At 46.9% G+C, this 18640-nt stretch overlaps 1 protein-coding gene across 1 annotated transcript in view; it reads right to left on the bottom strand.

Annotated features, from left to right (window-relative positions):
* Nucleotides 1–18640, bottom strand: part of mctp2a (multiple C2 domains, transmembrane 2a) — a 51222-nt gene that overhangs the window by 26937 nt on the left and 5645 nt on the right. The window contains exons 4-17 of the mRNA XM_062547653.1: nt 18092–18200; nt 12162–12304; nt 11717–11793; nt 11421–11529; nt 11130–11165; nt 6795–6965; nt 5242–5369; nt 4172–4358; nt 3453–3546; nt 3228–3330; nt 2970–3072; nt 2762–2863; nt 2174–2248; nt 1695–1814 (exon numbers count right to left, since the gene is read on the bottom strand). Coding sequence (XP_062403637.1) covers nt 1695–1814; nt 2174–2248; nt 2762–2863; nt 2970–3072; nt 3228–3330; nt 3453–3546; nt 4172–4358; nt 5242–5369; nt 6795–6965; nt 11130–11165; nt 11421–11529; nt 11717–11793; nt 12162–12304; nt 18092–18200 — 1557 coding nt within the window. The remainder of the gene's footprint in view (nt 1–1694; nt 1815–2173; nt 2249–2761; nt 2864–2969; nt 3073–3227; nt 3331–3452; nt 3547–4171; nt 4359–5241; nt 5370–6794; nt 6966–11129; nt 11166–11420; nt 11530–11716; nt 11794–12161; nt 12305–18091; nt 18201–18640) is intronic.

Raw genomic sequence — 18640 nt, 5'->3', positions numbered from 1 at the left:
CAGGATGGGAAACGAGGGGGGCTCCAGGGCTCTGGGGCTCCTCCGAGCAGGCTTTCCGCACTCTGCCCGCGGCGACGCCAAATAGCCTCCCGCGCCCTCGGCCGACTGACCCGTCCCCGGCTTCCGCGGCTGGGGTCAGCCGCCACCTCCGCCACCTCCCACCAGGCAGCTGGCCTCTCCCTGGCCGAGCGCAGAGCGGAGAGAGGGGCCAGCGTCACAGACGGGGAGAGCCGGGGAGGGACAGCCGGTCGGTCACTGCCTGCTTTCCGAGCCCTGCGCTCAGCCTGCCTCGCGACGGAAAATGAGGACAGAGACACTAGCTGACTGCTCTGATTCATCCGTGCCTGCCACTGAAAATGGGGACAGCCAGTTAAATCCAGCACTGTTCTCAACCTGCAGGCTACTAAAAATGGAAGCATCATATGCAGACTGATTATTGACGCTCTGCACTACAAGTCATGGTGCAGGCACATATGCTTTTCTGGTGAAATAGCTGGTTACACTTTAAACCAAGCAATCCATTCTTTAAGTTTATGCACATTTGAAAAAAAATCAAAACAAAATTTCCATGAGTGGTTCTGAATCAATCATCATTAATTCATTAATCAATCATCATCTGAATCAATCAATCATAAAATCAATCATTTGCGCAACTACCATAATACAAGGCCCAACATTTCGGCCTTATACTGTATACAGTATCTGGGATGTTCAGTATTCAGTCCTCTATTTGGCTATATGAAAGTGAAATGATTTATTTACTCCTGTAAGCGCCTCGGCAGGAGAGAGAACCACTGCAGGAGAAATTCCTACATCTCCATTAGACTTCGCCGGGACTATTTCCAATTCAAATACTCTATAAGAAGGACTTCAAAGAAAACCGCCCGCGTTTTCACGATCACAAGCGACGCCGCAACACATAAAAGAGAGAATAAACTGGAGTTCCATCCAAAACATCGATGGAAGGAGCAATAACGTCCAGCAGCGTAGTGCAAATGCACAACAAATGAGGTGAATATGAAAAGCCCCCCTTTCGTGCTCACGTAACGGATCGCCTCAGTGTATAGGGCTGGGGAAGGGAAAGGTGGACCCCCCCGCTGAAAGGGGGCCTGGCGGCCTGCAGGGGCGTCCACATACCTGCCTGTCCCCCGGGGATGCAGCGCCAGCAGGATCAGTAAACAAAAGATAATAAAACACAGCACGGATGGAATCCACTGATTGCTGCCCACAACTCAGGCATCACAGACCAGTGGTCACATAGAGGGATCTGCCATGCAGGCTCTGCCGTCTAGACATGTGTTGACTCAGTCAATGTCTCAGTCAAGAGGAGTCTACACTCAAGGTGAGTGTCAATGTCAGAAATAAACAAAAAAAGACTACTAACAACAGTGCTAATAAGAACTCCACCCCCCCGATCCAAAAAAAGACCTTAATATGCAAAGATAGATATACTGTAACTTCCCCCACCCAACACACACACACACACACACACACACACACAATTACTAAGAAACATGAGATTTTTCATAAGAGACGCTACCGAAAGATGACGTAAAAAGAACCCTCTCTTAACATGCATATTTACAATATGATAAACAATGTTAATTTTTAATAAGAGAAAGGACAGGCCGCCAGAGCCATCATGCCTAGAGGGCCTCCATATAGCAGTCATTAGCATGGGCCCAGTGACTTACCAAGAAGGAGATGATGCTGCGCTGCGTGCTCTCCCACTGGAAACAGCTCCTAATGTAGCGCAGCGTGTACAGGATGGCCGTGCTGATGCGCCGGACCCGGTATATGTTACGAGCTAAAATCTAACGGGAGGACACACAGAGAAAATCTCCGGTTAAGGGAATAATGTTGGAGAAAGAACACAAACACGTACACTACTCAACACAAAGATGTGTCTGAGGTTTCAGACTCTACAAAAAATCATGTCTTATTTTAAAATGCTAGACATTGGAACATAAACCCCTGCCGAGAGAACTGGATAGAATTCAAATCCGAAATTGGGATATTTCTCTTCGTTAGTCTACGGCTACTAAGACAACTGTGGATTATGTCATGACATTTTTGTATTTGATATGATTGAGATAAATAAAAAAAAAAACCATCTTACTACACTTCATTGTTTTATATGCTCCTTAATCATATTAGTGCTCTGTAAACCAACCTTCTTGTTAAATTTTGGATTGTCTTCCAAGAATTTCATTTCTTTGGGTCCAAAGGTTCTGATGCCTGCACGAACCTATGCATTTGAAAAGACAGAGAGAGAGAGAGAGAGAGAGAGAGAGATAAAGAAAGATAAAGAAAGAGAGAGAGAGAATAGACACTCATTTAGGAAGATGATAGATTCAGACTTCAGATTCTACAGACGCTTTCTGACACTTCTGATAAGTACACGTCTAGAGAATACTTACAGCAATGAGAGGATAGCAGTGACACCCACTTTAGGCAAGATTAACTTCTCTTTAAGTAAAGTGACAAAGACCCCGTTTAGCTGTCTTTTGAATACTTAATACTTTATACCTATTTTAATACTTAGAATAATAATTTGAATCGATCAGTGGTGAGAACTAGTCAAATAGCTTGAAGCCACGCTGCTGTTTTGATCATGGCTTTCAGTCGTTCCAAACTCCGTAAACCCTGCAAACACTTTGTGAGTCTCGTCAGAGAGAAACTCAGATGAAAGACTAAAGTAAGCATGAGAAAGGTGAATAATCAACCAAACAGATGCCATCAGCGTAACGGCTGAGCTTACTGGATTGTAGATGACGTCCATCTCCAGCGAGATGGTTCCTTTAGATGCAGCAGCTAAATCATCTTTCTTAAGGTGCCGGGTAACAGCTTGGCCATTTTGAATCTACGGGACAAGTCAAAGACACAAACATCATACTTCAGCGAATGCCTGCATCAGTGAAGATGGCAAAAGGCATATGGCAGACACTGCAATTTGACACCGCACTCACCGAGAGCAAAGGCACAGCCACTTTCCCCAGTAATTCTGAGGGTTTGTCCCCATCGTCGTTATAGACCGCCAGGACGAGGACGTCGTGTATGTCTTTAATTGGGCTGTCGACACGGTCAAATCACAAACACAATTAGCCAAACCAAATAAGAGCTGGTTTTCATGTATTTCCCGCATTATTCAAATTATTTCAAGGACTAGAGCACAAGGAGGACACACACACACACACACACACACACACAAAAAAGTCACCACTCACAATGTAAAGACTTTGTTCCACTCCGGGTTGAGTGTTTTGTGGATGGTCTGGGTCTGCAGCTTGCTGTTCCCCAGCTCGAGTAGGCAGAAGGGATTACTTTTGCCTGAGAGGGGTGAGGAGGCAGAGGTCACTACGTGAAACGCTAAAACTACGCAATAGAAACGCACCACTTAATTGAAGAGAGCTGGGTGGGGGTGAGCATGAATCAAGTTGCCGGGTCATTACCGCTCAGGTCGGCCGAGGCGATGTCACTGGCCTTGATCACCTTGATTTGAACAAAACCGACGTCCTTCATGTTTTTCAAGGAGTTCTTCAAACTCTAGAATGAGACAATAAGCGAGCCATATTACTGACATTCAATCATTTGGAATGCACGGAATCACGGGGCAGCTCGTACTCTTTTTTTCCCCTTCTTTAAGCACATCCATAATATTGCCTTGGGGATAAAAGAAATATGTAAAGAGACTCGGACGTGAAGAGACATGACGACTGCGGGAGGAGCGTCGCTCTTGGAGAGCTGGACTCTGACCCACGCACTCTCTCCTCAGCGCTAATGCACGTCACATTAAAACATCTCATTGTTGTTCTGCCACAGCGATGTCAAGAATCGGGAGTTTTAAGCAGACGGAGATGGTTGTGTCATATCTGAGGACGTTTTGGGTGCTGGTAGATTATTATGTTTTCGTCAAGGCCTTCTTCAAGGTTTTTTGTCCATGTATTAGTAACTGGCCTCAACGACTCAACTCACAATCACGCCATGGCCAAGGATAGATTAGATGTATTCATTCAAATCTATAAACATCTACAGTATATCTATCTATCTATCTCTGTCTGTCTCTCTCTTTGTCTGTCTGTCTGCTCTTGTCTTACATACACACAGTCACAGCCAGCCCCTGAATGATGGAGTCCTACGTTCTCAAATGAGCACCACCAGTCCTACTCACGTATTGGTACAGCACCCTCTCGCTGGTCTCCACGTCGTCTAGCGGGGGCGATCGCAGGTCAGACACGCTGACTCCGGAACAGGGCGTCAGGGTGATGAGGAAGACCAGCCGGCCCTTTCCCGGGTCCAACACCCGCGTATACAGCTGTCTCTGCTTGATCGGCAGCCTGGACAGGTCAATATCCAGTCTGAGAGACACAGAGAAAAGAAAGAACCAGAGAATTAATGAGCAGGCAGTCAGCAACCACAGCCTAGGCAGGCCTGAGTGAAATACCCCTGCCAGGATGACTGATATACTTAAACGACAGAATGGCCATTAGTAATGTTTGGGTGTTAAATATAGTGATATATCCATCACAAACTGATGTCTGAATGAGATAAAATAAAGCATACCATCTAATGTAAGAATGGAGCCAATTATTTTATAACTAATACTCATAAGAAATACTGAACTGGGTAAGGGTGAAGACTACTGCAAATGAACTGTGAAATAATCAGTCACTTAATTGCCAACTTGAACACAGCTGTGCATTACAGTTATTTTTTTAAAGGTTTATGCTCATGTGTTTTATGGCCTTAATCATACTTGATACTGTAAAGCTCAAGTGCAAACAAGACAGAGTCAGAGGTTAATCTCCAGAAGGATCTCAGTTTCAGCATAATATCGGGATAAAATGTGGGCCACATAATAATACTGTAATCATCAACAAATATGTCTCAGTGTAGAGAGTCACTCTGAGAATTGATGATGGCTGGACGTCTGGTTCTAGATTTAGCTGTTCCAGTGGGGCGTTCCTGCGTTGGGACATACTGTATCTATCCCAGAACAGCACAGCTTTGGTCATTAAGGGGAGGAGAGGGCAAACAGGTATCAGAACAAGCAATCATTTACTGTGCCTCTGTCATATTTTCAAGGATGCTGTTTGTATTTTTTTTATCTCTTGGTTACCATCTGGTTGTGAAGAGGTTCCCCCTCCAATTTATAACAATTGCAAGAAAATAAATAATAAAAATTGATCACACACACACACACAAAAAAAAGCTTTGGTCATGAAGGGCTCTGACACTTACACTCCCCAGCACTCGTCACACTTGCGGCCCTTCTTGCAGCACACCTCCACCTGAAGCATGTCCAGCCCATCCAGCTGGTTGAAGTCGAAGGCCTCCCTCCACTGCGGGTTGGACTTTACACACAGGTTCTAGACGGAGGAAAAGGAGAGGAGAGTGAGTGAGTGTGTTTGTGTGTGTGTGTGTGTGTGTGTGTATGTGTGTGTGTGCGTGCATGCGCGCGAGTGAGTGAGTGAGTGAGTGAGTGAGTGAGTGAGTGAGTGAGTGAGTGATGGTGAGTAAGTGAGTGAGCGAGCAAGTGAGTGAGAGTGAGTTTGGGAGGGAGAGAGTGAGTGACAGAGAGAGTAGCATAAAGAGAGTGAGTGGATAGATAATGCACACACACACACACACACACACACACACACACACACACACACACACACACACACACACACACACACAGCAGTGAGCTAGAGCTGGCAGTGGCAGGTTTAATGCAGTGTCAAACTGAGGAGCAGCAACATGACAGGTGTATTAAGTTCTCATTCAGTGAACCTGCAGCAGGGCTGTGTCGGAGGAGAGAGAACATGCATGTGTGTTTGTGTTTATGAGCGTGTGTGTGTGTGTGTGTGTGTGTGTGTGTGTGTGTGTGTGTGTGTGTGTGTGTGTGTGTGTGTGTGTTTCTGTGTGCAAGATGGGGGGGTGGGGTAGATGTCAATGTGAAGTGTCTTCCTCTGTAGACACACATACCCACATAAGCACACAAACACACACACACACACACACACACACACACACACACACACACCGCTTCCTCGGTGGGATTGCAAACATTGACAGGATCCAATTAGAATTAGCTTTGTTCGACAAACAAACATGCACAAACAAAACCAGGGGGCTTACAAAGAGACGATACAAGAACACAGGACAAGGCAGGCGCTTGTTTAGCTTCCTCAGGCTGGCGGCTGGGGTGGAGGGTGGAGGTGGGGGTGGGGGTTGATACATGGAGGCGGAGGCGATGATAGGAGGGTAAGCCCGTGCCATAAATGAAGAGGTGGAGGAGCAAAGCATGCTGGGTATGTAAATGAGAGCGAGGAAGGCAGGAGAGATAGATAGGGCTGGAGTGATGAGTGCCCTCTACAGGCTGGCGGCACACTCACACCTCACACAGACAGGTAAGAGAGAGAGAGGATGAGGGAGATTAAACGTGGGGGGGTGGAAAGAGAGAGGAAGAGGGAGAAAGAGAGAGAGAGAGAGAGAGAGAGAGAGAGAGAGAGAGAGAGAGAGAGAGAGAGAGAGAGAGAAAGAAAGAGGGTTGACAAAAACTAGGCACTAGTTAGTCTCACTGAAGGCTCAGGGTTGTCCAATCGTAAAAGCAATCAAGCCCTCAACAGAGCCCCTTTGCACTTCACACTGGGAGTGCTGCGGTTGCTTAAGGATGGACAAGAGAGAGAGAGAGAGAGAGAGAGAGAGAGAGAGAGAGAGAGAGAGAGAGAGAGAGACAGACAGACAGACAGTGAGAGAGAGGGAGGAAAAAATGACTTTTCATGGGGGCACTAACGGTGTCAACTGACCTTGCTCTTGAACTTCTGCTCTCCCAGGCGGAAGCGCACGCAGACGTCACCCTGGCCGGCCTCTGGCATGTCCTGACCCTCCACCAGCACGATGGAGTAGACGCCGCTCCACACCTGGTTCTTCTTCATGTCCACACCGCGAAGCTGCTGAGCATGAGATGGAACCTGGCCCTGGTGGGGAGGAGGGAGAGAGAGAGATAAAGAAACAGAGAGAGAGAGAGATAGAGAGAGAGAGAGAGAGAGAGAGAGTTACAAATACCCCAAATGAGCATTCCAGCACACTTTAGCATACTCACAGTCAAAGCAGAGAGAGGCAGGATCTGTGAGGGATTTGGGTGTGGGTGCATCTTTAGTACATTCACATGACACATGACACATTTACCTGATTTGAAACTGAACAGCCAAATACGCACCAAATACAGCCAAATACTGTACGTACTGTACACCTCCTAGTCACATATCTCAAATCTAGAACCAGGGTTCCTCTCTAGTATCTGACACAGTCCCTGAGGCAGCCACGGCTGTGGGACATTTCACTCACTGCATTCACTACAGTATGTTCACTTTACTCATGAAGGGAGGTGAATAATGGAATTAAATAGATATATTATTTTCTTTTTAAATGTTCTCCTCAACCGCTTCACCTTTAATACCATGGCACAGCATCTTAACATGTCAGCGTCTTAGCTAGCTCAGGAAAACCAGCATGACATGGACAGTACATCCTAAGCACATCCTCTTGCATATACATCAGCGTCAAGCTGTAGCTCACGGCAACATCAATGGCAAAAGACAGACAAGCAGACAGACAGGCTGTGGGAGAGACAGACAGGGTGGTGGAGAGAGGAGAGGGCGAGAGGCAGACAGCTGTCCCAGACACTGAGCGCCTCTCCCTGACGCACACCGCTCAATCACGGAGCTCACGCCGGGCGGGAACGTGGGGAAAAAGGGAAGGAACAGCGAACATCACCGAGCGTGTGCGAGCATGTCCAACTCCCTACTTTCACACACTCCCGCCGCACACACACACACACACACACACACACCCAGCTGGGCCTGAGATAGTCATTCAATTCAATTTGATGGTAAAAAAGAACACCTTTCCAGACCACCAAGATATCAAAACACCAGGCAGTTTGCCAATCAGCCAGATATCATTCACGGCGTCTCCGACTCCGCAATCGATTTGGCCCTGACCCGGCGTGGATCCAGCAGACCCATCTCAGTAGTGGTTGTCAGGGCGATAACGAACGACGCTCTGTAGATAGCATGCCTGAGCTTTTGTTACCCTCACCAACCCCCCAACAAGCCCCCCCCCCCCCCCCCCATCATTTTACTCAGTGATTCACCAGAGCCCAGCCATGAGGGGTATGAGGTGTGTGTGTGTGTGTGTGTGTGTGTGGGGAGGGGAACAGCGTGAGATGAGACGCCTGCTTAGACCGCCTCTTCAGTCGTGAAACGGACGATTTGCAGTGTTTTCTTTGCTACGCTGCAGTTCCCTTGAAAAACATTACCAAGGGAGGCCTCCCTGTTATCTTTTCACAGTAAATCCAGTGTTACTAGTCTGTCACCGCAGTGTGTGGGTGGATGGAGATGGGATGACGATGGGAGAGTGTGTATCTTTTTGTCTTATCTTTTGAGCTTGTTCCTCTTGGCTTGTCTTCTTCTGTGTGTGTCTGAATGAGGATGTATTAATGGACTATACATGTGTGTGTGTGTGTGTGTGTGTGTGTGTGTGTGTGTATGTGCACACGTGTGGAAGCCTCAGCCTGGGTGGTAAGACAAGGTTGAGCATCTTCTGTCTTTGTGTGTGTGTGTGTGTGTGTGTGTATGTGGGGAATGACTTCAGAGACATGCCCTGTGCGTGGAGGATGACTTGTAGGGCTGATAGCTGCAGCACTTCAAAACACAACAACAGGGGGGACAGGGGTTCGGCGGCGGCGGTGGTGGGGGCTGGATGGGGAGGTCGGCTGGGTCTGGCAGTAATTAAAGCCCCGAACTGTAATCTTCTCCGGCCTCTTTGATTCGGCGACTCCTCTCGGCCTCACCAGCCGCGCGGCTTCAGAGAGGAGCACCCGCGTCTCCCCTCTGCTCCCACCTCCCCCCCCTCTCCCCCCGCCGCGCCCCCTTGGCCTCCCCCCCGTCCGGCCGGGGTCAGCGCCCACACGGGACGCCAGTCCGCCGGGATCAAAGCCCGCCACTCTCCACGGCGTTAACATGCGATGCTCTGGCCACCTCTCTATAAATACCCACCTCGAGAGAGCGAGAGAGAGAAAAAAAAGGGACAAGACAAGAAAGAAAAATGGAAAGAAAGAGAGAGAGGGAGATGGAGAGAGACAGAGAGAGAGAGAGAGAGAGAGAGAGAGAGAGAAAGAGAGAGAGAGAGAGCTGGGAGAGAGATATAAGCTCGGGTGAGCCAAGCTATCCCCAGTGTTTATCTTGGACCCATTTCTATCTGCCTAGCCAATAAAACAATTCCACTTAACAGTAAGTGGCCCCTGAAGAGAGCCTATTCCTGGTCCTAAAAAGAGGGGGGGCTCCAGGATTGCTTCCATATGGTGGGACAGCATGGGGACGGCCGGGAGGAGCCCGCGTCCTGGCCCATTTGGCTGCTGCTCCGGCGCTAGCTGTGCACAGCTGGGATATTACCTCCTAACATCTGGGTTATAGCTCGCCGGGCCTGGGAATTAGCCGCCACCACCACCGCCACCACCACCGCTGCGGCAGCCACAGCCACAGCCAGAGTCGGAGTCAGAGCCGGAGCCGCTCTCCTATCAGCACTGCAGCGGGGCCACACTGGCAGACTGCCCACCAGGGAGAGGAGGACGAGGGGACGGGGGGACGAGAGAGAGAGGCTCCCCTGGCTCTCTGATGCTGGCCAGACCAACAGTATGCGCAGTCAGACACGTACACAAACACACACACACACACACACACACACACACACACACACACACACACATATTGTACTCTCACACACACACTGCTCTCTCAACATCCCTCTGTAGACACATGCTTATACAGAGATGCATTCACTGCAAGCATAGACCTACACTATCCTCACATTTAGCAATGCGCACATCAAATGACTTGTACACATAATGGCTTGTACGCACGGAAATTAATGCATATACAGTATATATATGTAGGAATACAGTGATGTGTACACTCACATGCGCGCACACACACACACACACACCCAACCACCCACACACATACACACACACACACACACACACACATACACACAGACTGATTTTACGGTCATTTTCTCCTTGTCATCTCAGTGGTGTACTGTTCCTGACACATGTATGCTAAGGAGGGGTCTCGTTGAGTTAGAGGATGAACAGAAGCTGATATCATTTTCTCCTCACCCTCTCAAAGATGTCAAACAGAACATGGCAGCGAATTTGCAGAGGGATAAATTTCCCTGTGTCAAAGAATTAATGTCACCAAACTGTCATAATAAAAAAGAAAAAAAAAGAAAAAGATCACCAGCCCAGTTTATAATACATCAAAATAATTTGCACAATAATTGAGGAATACGACAGAAAATTTAACGTCCAATTTCCTCTACGTGCTTAGGTCCACCCTTCAATCATCCTGTCTTCCGCCAGAAAACAGACAGATAAAAAAATACATCTTTTTTCCTGAACCAAATTGAAACTCTTTTGGCACGTAAAGGCATTTTAAACAGAGGCAGATGTAGCGCATAGACAGACTGCTTAGGCCGTATCATAAAGCCTGTGCTGAGATAATGAGAGGAGTTGCGGTCCAGAAAGCATCTCGCCAGTGCACCGTTTCAGCCTAAATAAATTACAGCTATCGCTTATTGCTCAGAGATTAGCCTGCCGCTATCTGCCACAAACTCGAAATAAGCCGTCGTTTCCCTCTGAGCTTAATTAAAATGCAAATAGGACCGTTTGACATGTTTAGATCACTGTAATATTGTTTAGTCTAAGTGCTCTTTCTCTATGAGGAACTGAAGCATGTCACAATAGTTACAACAAGGGAGAGAGAGAGAGAGAGAGAGAGAGTCTGCCAGAGTTCTCACATGTTTAAAGGGAATCAGTGGGGCAAATATGAAAACCACGGGTGAGCGTAAAAAGATATACGCTCCCCGTGCAGTAGGACTTCTACGTTTTTCTATTGAACTTGGACGAGTGCTAGGCATAACACTCTTTGTTATGATATATTTATGATGTGATGGTCTACTGCCACCTGGTGGACACGAACGGTAAGGCAAATGACAAGAGTCGCTGAAGCCCTTGCTGCTCTGTGGCTTCTGTGAGCATTTGGACAGACCTCACAGACAGGTGACGGTACACAGCTTACCTTCCCAATGCTCCCTCTCCTCTTTAGATTCCAGCGCTGCGGGAAGGAGAAAAGAGAGACAAGAATTAAAGACAAATCACCTCTCTTTCCCTTTCACTTCACCTGACCATGAAAAGGCAGAGGCTAGGCAGTTGAGGCAGTTCTATCTCAGGTCATGTATCTATTTCTATCTGTTTGATTACATGCTCTCTGTTTCTCATGAATGGCCTACTTCAGAAACATTTGAAATTCCTTTTTTCGCGGAATTCAAAAAGTTCATGTAATCTAATCTGATTCAGGAAAAGTCCATACGTTTCTCTTGGTGGTTTCTCTCATGGACAGGCAGAGGTCCATGATGACAACCCCCATGTTTGACTCCTTACTGTTGGGGTCCCCCAGCTTCAGCACCAGCTCTGTGGTCCTACAAACAGAGCACAGGACAAGCAGCAGAACTGGTTGTGAAATGAGTCTGATTAAACGCAGAGGAGGCAAATTCACTGTGTGAAATATGAAAATATGAATGTGAAATATGTAAGTCCAACTTCAGTATTACAGCAATGGCTATGGAGTCTATTTGAGGAAGATACAATCATCTGAGAGTGACTTACTTGTCCAATTCGAGTTTATTGAGACAAACATCACTCCCGCCCATGTAGTCATGTGATCGAAAGTCTTTGTCATAAACCTACATTAAAATATGTAACAAAATACACAGCATCAATAAACAAACAAAGGCTCTAGGGATGAACATAATTCATTCATATATGAATATAATATAAATTATGTAAGATACAGTGTATTGTTTATGAACTTATGAATGAGTAAAATCAAAGAGAGAACTGCGGACAACAGCCAAAATGGCCTTGGAGCAAATCCAGTGGAATTCTGCCATATCAGAGTCTAATCAGAGCCAGATTAGGGTTGAATCAGAGCCATATCTGATCCAGATTAGGGTGGAATCAGACCCAGATCAGGGCAAGATTAGGGATTGATCAGGGCCAGTTTAGGGCCGGTTAAGAGCCAGATCTGCTCCATGGTGTGGTTCTTGCTCACCTTCACGTAGAGCTTGTGCTCCAGGTCGCGCACTGGGAAGGAGAAGGATTCGTTCCAGGCTGGGTTGAGGTTTTTAGACACCACTTTGCTTTTGTAGATTGTCTTCCCGTTAATTTGGAATTTAACAAACGGGTCGCTCTTGCCTGTTGACAAATATGCAAACATTGAAAATGATGAAAAATCTCTAATCAATCATGACTACACAACATGCCCCTGTAAATGACATTGGACATAATTCAGCGAGCACACACGTACACACGTGCATGTACACGCACACGCACGCACACGCACACGCACACGCACACGCACACGCACACGCACACGCACACGCACACGCACACACACACACACACACACACACTATCCTTGCCCTTTCACGACCACCCACTGTAGCCCCTTCTGGATAAATAATGAATTTGCTTTGATTATCTATGAGGCCATTCAGAATGTTTGTGTGGCTGCCTGATTGTTCATGCGTGGGTGTGTGTGTGTGTCTGTGTGTGTGTGTGTGCACGTGCGTGTGCATGTCTGTGTGTATGAAAGGACAACACACGTCTGTTCTCAGCGGAGGGATGTGACTGGTTAATGGTCCAGGAGCTTGGAAAAAAAAAAAAGCGGTGGGCCAGCCGGAGGTTACTGGCACATAAAGTCCTCGGCAGTCCTCCCCAGAAACCAGGAGCAACTGGTGTTAATCTCCAAAGCCTGTTAGGAGAGTCTGCCTGGGAAGCATGAGCCCGCGGAGGGGTGAGGGGGGGTCAGCGGAGGAGGGGGGGACACAGAGCATGGGAGGGTTAGGGCATCTTTGTCTCTGCCAGGGCACACAGACTGAGTGTATGAAGAAGGAAAAAAAAACAACAATAATATAGAAAGAGATGAAGAAGAAAGTCTAGAAAGGAGGAATGAGAGAAAGGGAGGGATAGAGACAGAAAGTAAAGGAAAAAAAATGAAAGAAAGAAAATAAGAAAAAGCAAGAAAGAAAGAAAGAGAGAAAGAAAGAAAGAAAGAGAGACAGAAAGAAAAGGAGCCATTGCTTCTTCATTTGTATGGGCTGGATAAAGGGGTGCTTGAGAAAACCTGCGGGGAGCCTGGATTCACACGACAAAAGCCCTGTGGGGACGGCTTGTCAAGGCTGTCAGCTCCCCTCTCCAAATGAACATCTCACCCAGGCAGGCAGGCAGGCAGGCAGGCAGGCAGGCAGGGCCCGCAGCAGCCGGCGGGCGGGTTGGGCGCGGGGCGGGCGGCTGGCAGCCGCTGACAGGGAAAAACCTCCAGGCAGCTTGACAGGAGGAGAATGTCTCCACCAGTGAGGAGCGGAGAGGAGAGGAGAGGAGAGGAGGGGAGAGGAGAGGAGAGGAGAGGAGAGGAGAGGAGAGGAGAGGAGAGGAGAGGAGAGGAGAGGAGAGAGGAGCTCTGGCGTGACTGAGGACGGTGACGGCGGAAATTAACGCGGGTGGGGGGGGGGGCAAGGAAGGAAGGGAAGGCAAAGACAGACAGTGTGTGTGAGTGTGTGTGTGTGTGTGTGTGCGTGCGCATGTTTGTGTGTGTGTCTGTGTATGGGAGGTAAAAGGGGTAAGGGGGTGGGGGCTAGGCGGTCTCAGAATGTGTGTGGGGGCTAGGCGGTCTCAGAATGTGTGTGTGTGTGTGTGGAGTTATGGGGGGTGGGGTAGCTCAGAATGTATGTGTGTGTGTATGTGTCGGTGTGTGTGTGTGTGTGTGTGTGTGTGTGTGTGTGTGTGTGTGTGTGTGTGTGTGTTTGTGTGTGAGTGAGTCAGAGAGAGAGAGAAAGAAAGAGATCAAGATTGTACCCTATCTGGGAAAATAGCAATATAATAAACTGAGGCTCTAATATAATATCAAGGCACTGAATCCATAACTAGGATTAGAATTCCAGTCTACAGAATGGCAATGTTACTTGTTGCCATTTTCTTCATAACCTACAAGAACACTGCATATGCACTCATATCTTACATGACTTAACTTGGCAAAGATAGGGGCCTTCAGTGTAGTTCATACTATCACCACAGGAGGTCACAAAATCATAATAAATATCATGAAAGAAAAAACAACTGTGACTTACAAAATCTTTGCAATTATATATGCATATTTTGAAAGATCTGAAAATAATTTATAGTCTTGATATGCAAAGACAGTTCATTGTCTAGAGAAATGTTCTTGCTTACATATTTCTGTATTTTAGATTGCAAATCAACAAAAGCAGCAGCAACAGCAGCAACAGCAACTGCAGTAGTTGTATCACCAAACCAGTATTTCAAACTCAAAATCATTCAAGATGCCAAAGGATGTAATTTGACACTGTTACCAGCAGAGGGCAGCACTTGTGCATAGGATACCAGTGGCAGTGTGGGCCATGTGTCATGGTGACAACACAAACCAGCATAACTAGGTACAGATAAGACAGATCTTAAGGGACTAGATACTAATGTCCCATTTCCTTTTTCCGCATTCTCTTGCCCTAACCGCATCTGACCGCACCAGGATCTGACCGCACCAGGAATAAACGCAGTCCACTATTACCGCATATCTAGTTTTACACAGAAATCAACACTAATGTACGACATTTGTGAACCCCCGAAGTTGGAACGACCTGCCAACTGCCACCTGAGCAGGAGCATCCCTCTCTGAGTTTAAACAGCTCTCTCTCCTCTCTACACACTTCTAACAACCCAACACACACTAGATCAATAGATAGATAGATAGATAGATAGATAGATAGATAGATAGATAGACAGATAGATAGATACTATAGATAGATAGATAGATAGATAGACAGATACTTTTTTGATCCACAAGGGGAAATTCACACTAATCATCCACAAGGGGAAATTCACACTTACCATCCACTTCCCTCTCTTCCCTCCTCTACCTCCTTCTTCAACCACTTTCTAAACCTACAGTATGAAATGTATACTTAACAAAACAAATATAGTGGATGCTTTTCTCATAGGTAACTGAAAGTCTAATCTTTCAGCTATGCAACTTGCATAAATAAGATAGCCAGTTGGTAGAAATACAGTAACCTACGACCTACAACCCAGGCCAAGCCATGATCAGCATGTGAAACATTCCACTTGTTTGCATAAGCCTACATAACAGATCCGCACCACAACAACATTACTTTCACTATGCAAATACCCAACAAAACAGCTCTGTTGTAGTGAGCCACACTCACGTAAGAGGCACACATATCACACAGTGGGTCTCAAATCATACTAGACCTACTGTACTTTAATAACACGACAAAATCGATGTGCTAATTTAACTTAACAAAATCCTAACCACAAACCAGGGTGGTTTAGTACAATGCTCCAACACGTTATATATCTAGTTCATGCATGAGACGCTTTGCTCATTGACTGACTTTGCACTTTGCACCCGCACCTTGAGTATACATCTTTCAATAGTGGTATTTGGGTTTGATATGCATATCAATAGTTCAACGATATTATAAATCCCATCTAAAGAAATGAAAACAAGTGTCCCAGGTGTTGTCTCAGTCTCCACCCACGACGCATGTAGAGCTGGTCAAACATGTTCTCCCAAGCAGGGATACGGAGAAAGACATTCTGCAACACCAGGACACGCTGACTGAGTTTCTGGTCCGACCGCATGCCTCTGTGTGTGTGTGTGTGTGTGTGTGTGTGTGTGTGTGTGTGTGTGACTGAACTCCTCTGAAGTGTCGGTGTGAATGTCCCTGAACTCCTACTAGACAGTCAAAAGGGATCACGCCCGCTATTCTTGACGGGGCGGCCTGGAACCGAAATTAGGACTTCAGTCAAGACATGTTGGTTTAAAAAAAAAAAAAAAAAAATGCTGTGTCTGTGACCTGACTAATAGCTGACCCAGCCTGACCAAGCACGGCGGCCGTCTTTGAGGAGGACTGCTGTTGGGTGTCCCCTTACATCTGCTTTGTCGCTGAAATCAATCAGATGGGCTACCCGCGTCCGACCCACCAGATGTCATCGCTCCGGGTCGGGCCCGTGTTGTTCTGGAGCCCGATTATGATAATTCAGGCGCGATGAAGCGGCGGCGTTCAAATCACACCTGGCAGCGGCGTGCGACTCGAGCCCTCCGCTGCGCCGCCGAGGCGGAAAGTGAGAAGGGGCCACCTGCGGAGGGGCCGCGTCCTTTTAGCAAAACCCAACACAGCTCAGCGAAACCGGAGCGACACAAAAAAGAGCATGAACTTGGAAGGCACCCCCATGACCACCAGCAACCAGCCCCCCCCCCCCCCCCACCACACTGGACCCCCACCCCACCACACTGCCCCCCCCCACCCCAGGCCACCCTCCTGGAGCCTGACTCTGGGTTTTTCTATGGTAATGAGGAAGGGGAACAATCTATCAGCGCTGTCAGAGAGCCCGAGCGCTGGTACGCAGCAGGTGACGTGAAGGAGCGCCTGTCTCTACTGTAAGACGAGCGAGCTCGGCACGACAAAAAGAACAGGAGGGAGGGAAAAAAGTTAATGTCTGAACGCAGGTAGAGGAGGGAATGTGGCAGGGCCAGATGGCGTGCATACTGTTCTCTCTGAGAGCTCTTTCTGTCTGTGTCGCTTTCTCTCTCTCACACACACACACACACACACATATAAACAGACACATGCAGACACGTATGTACACACCCTGGCACCAAAAAAAACAATGACGAAAGTTAAAAACACACCGAGGACAGCCACACACAAAAAAAATGTCACTCTAATATGAATGACAACGTGCACACATAAACAATAAGGACATGAAGAACAATATCGTTGAGGATCACTATCGGGGTGATTTTGAGAACGATAAAAAGCTTCAGAATCCATCAAATTTTAGATGTACACTTATCGTTCATGAACATACCCATATTGATATAGTTATATGTATGGGATAATGGACAAAACAGCGTTCAGTTAACATAAATTAATGCATGTCCGAGGTGGTAATGACATCCACATCAGTACACCTTTAAATTATGTTACCCGAATGCCATGGAGTCCATTATGTTGCTTACGCTGTTTTCTTTTAATTGCTAAAACTGTCTTGTTTATAGAACTACTTCTTTCCACCACTTATCAGCTAATTTCTCAACTTGTAGGGCAAACTGCAGCTACTTGTTCTAAATGTATGGTTGCTAAAGCCAAAGGCCAGTCGTTAGTTCCATCTTTCTCACTGGCAAGTGGGCATGTCTCAGGATTCTGATGAACATTAGCTTAGTGAAATCACCATTTTACTTAGCCTACTACCATGTACAGTAACTAAGGGAGATTCCACCTCAGTCATATGCTACAATATTGCTGCTACATGTATGTTCAGAACATCGATATCGCCATTATATAGCTCTGATGTAACAGGTTAGTTCATCTAAACATCATGCCAATTTGGGGGTTTGATACGGCCAAAAGACTGGAGTTCATCTATGCAATTACCAAAAAATAATTAGTGTCTGTCCTAGTGTGTCTGTCCATGCGTGTGTTTAGGCTGTTTTGTCTTTGGAATATGTGTGTGTGTTTGTGTGTGTATGGGTGTGTGTGTGTTTGTTGTGGTGTCTTTGGTATTTTTTCAAGACTCTTTGCATGTGGTACATTTGAATAACAAAATATACTGTATGTACTGTAGTGCGTTTGGAGGACTGCGTTAGTGTGCTTAAAGTGTGTGTGTGTGTGTGCATATTTGTGCATGTGTGTGTGTGTGTTTGTTGAGGCACCTTTGGAGGGCATGTTTGTGTACTGTATGTGCGTGTGTGCACATTGGTGTGTGTGTGTGTGTGTGTGTGTGTGTGTGTGTGTGTGTGTGTGTGTGTGTGTGTGTGTGTGTGTGTGTGTGTGTGTGTGTGAGTGTGTGTGTGTGTGTGTGTGTGTGTGTGTGTTTGATTCATTTCTGATTCAGACACACTGTGCCAGATTGTGTCAGTGCACCGTAAAATTGTCATACCAGAGCGATCTCGCACCACCAGGTTCCTGCCCTCCTTGAGGTTGATGGTGATGAGGTACTGCACCTTCTGCCCACTGGGGGCCAGCGGATCTTGGCTGGCAGCTGAGTTCTACACACACAAACACATGCTGTCAATCACAATCAAGCACAACATTTAGGCCATGGACAGTGGAGAGTTCCTCTAAACGTCTCTACAAAAAGCTTCCCAGATTGTTGTTGTTGCTTGTGTGCGTGTGTGTGTGTGTGTGTGTGTGTGTGTGTGTGTGTGTGTGTGTGTGTGTGTGTGTGTGTGTGTGTGTGTGTGTGTGTGTGTGTGTGTGTGTATGTGTGTGTGTGTGTGTGTGTGTGTGTGTGTGTGTGTGTGTGTGTGTGTGTGTGTGTGTGTATGTGTGTGTGTGTGTGTGTGTGTGTGTGCGTGTGTGTGTGTGCGTGTGCCTGTGCGTGCACATGTGTGCACATGTGTTTATGTGTGTGTAAGCATGTATTTCTTGTGAAGCTTCAAAGACTTTGGAAGATTTTTTTCTCAGTTATAGAACAAAATCCAAGATA

The sequence above is a fragment of the Sardina pilchardus genome, chromosome 10 (assembly GCF_963854185.1).
Source record: "Sardina pilchardus chromosome 10, fSarPil1.1, whole genome shotgun sequence".
NCBI lineage: Eukaryota > Metazoa > Chordata > Actinopteri > Clupeiformes > Clupeidae > Sardina > Sardina pilchardus.
The sequence above is the reverse complement of the archived record's forward strand: the minus strand, read 5'-3'. Positions and strand labels throughout refer to the sequence as shown.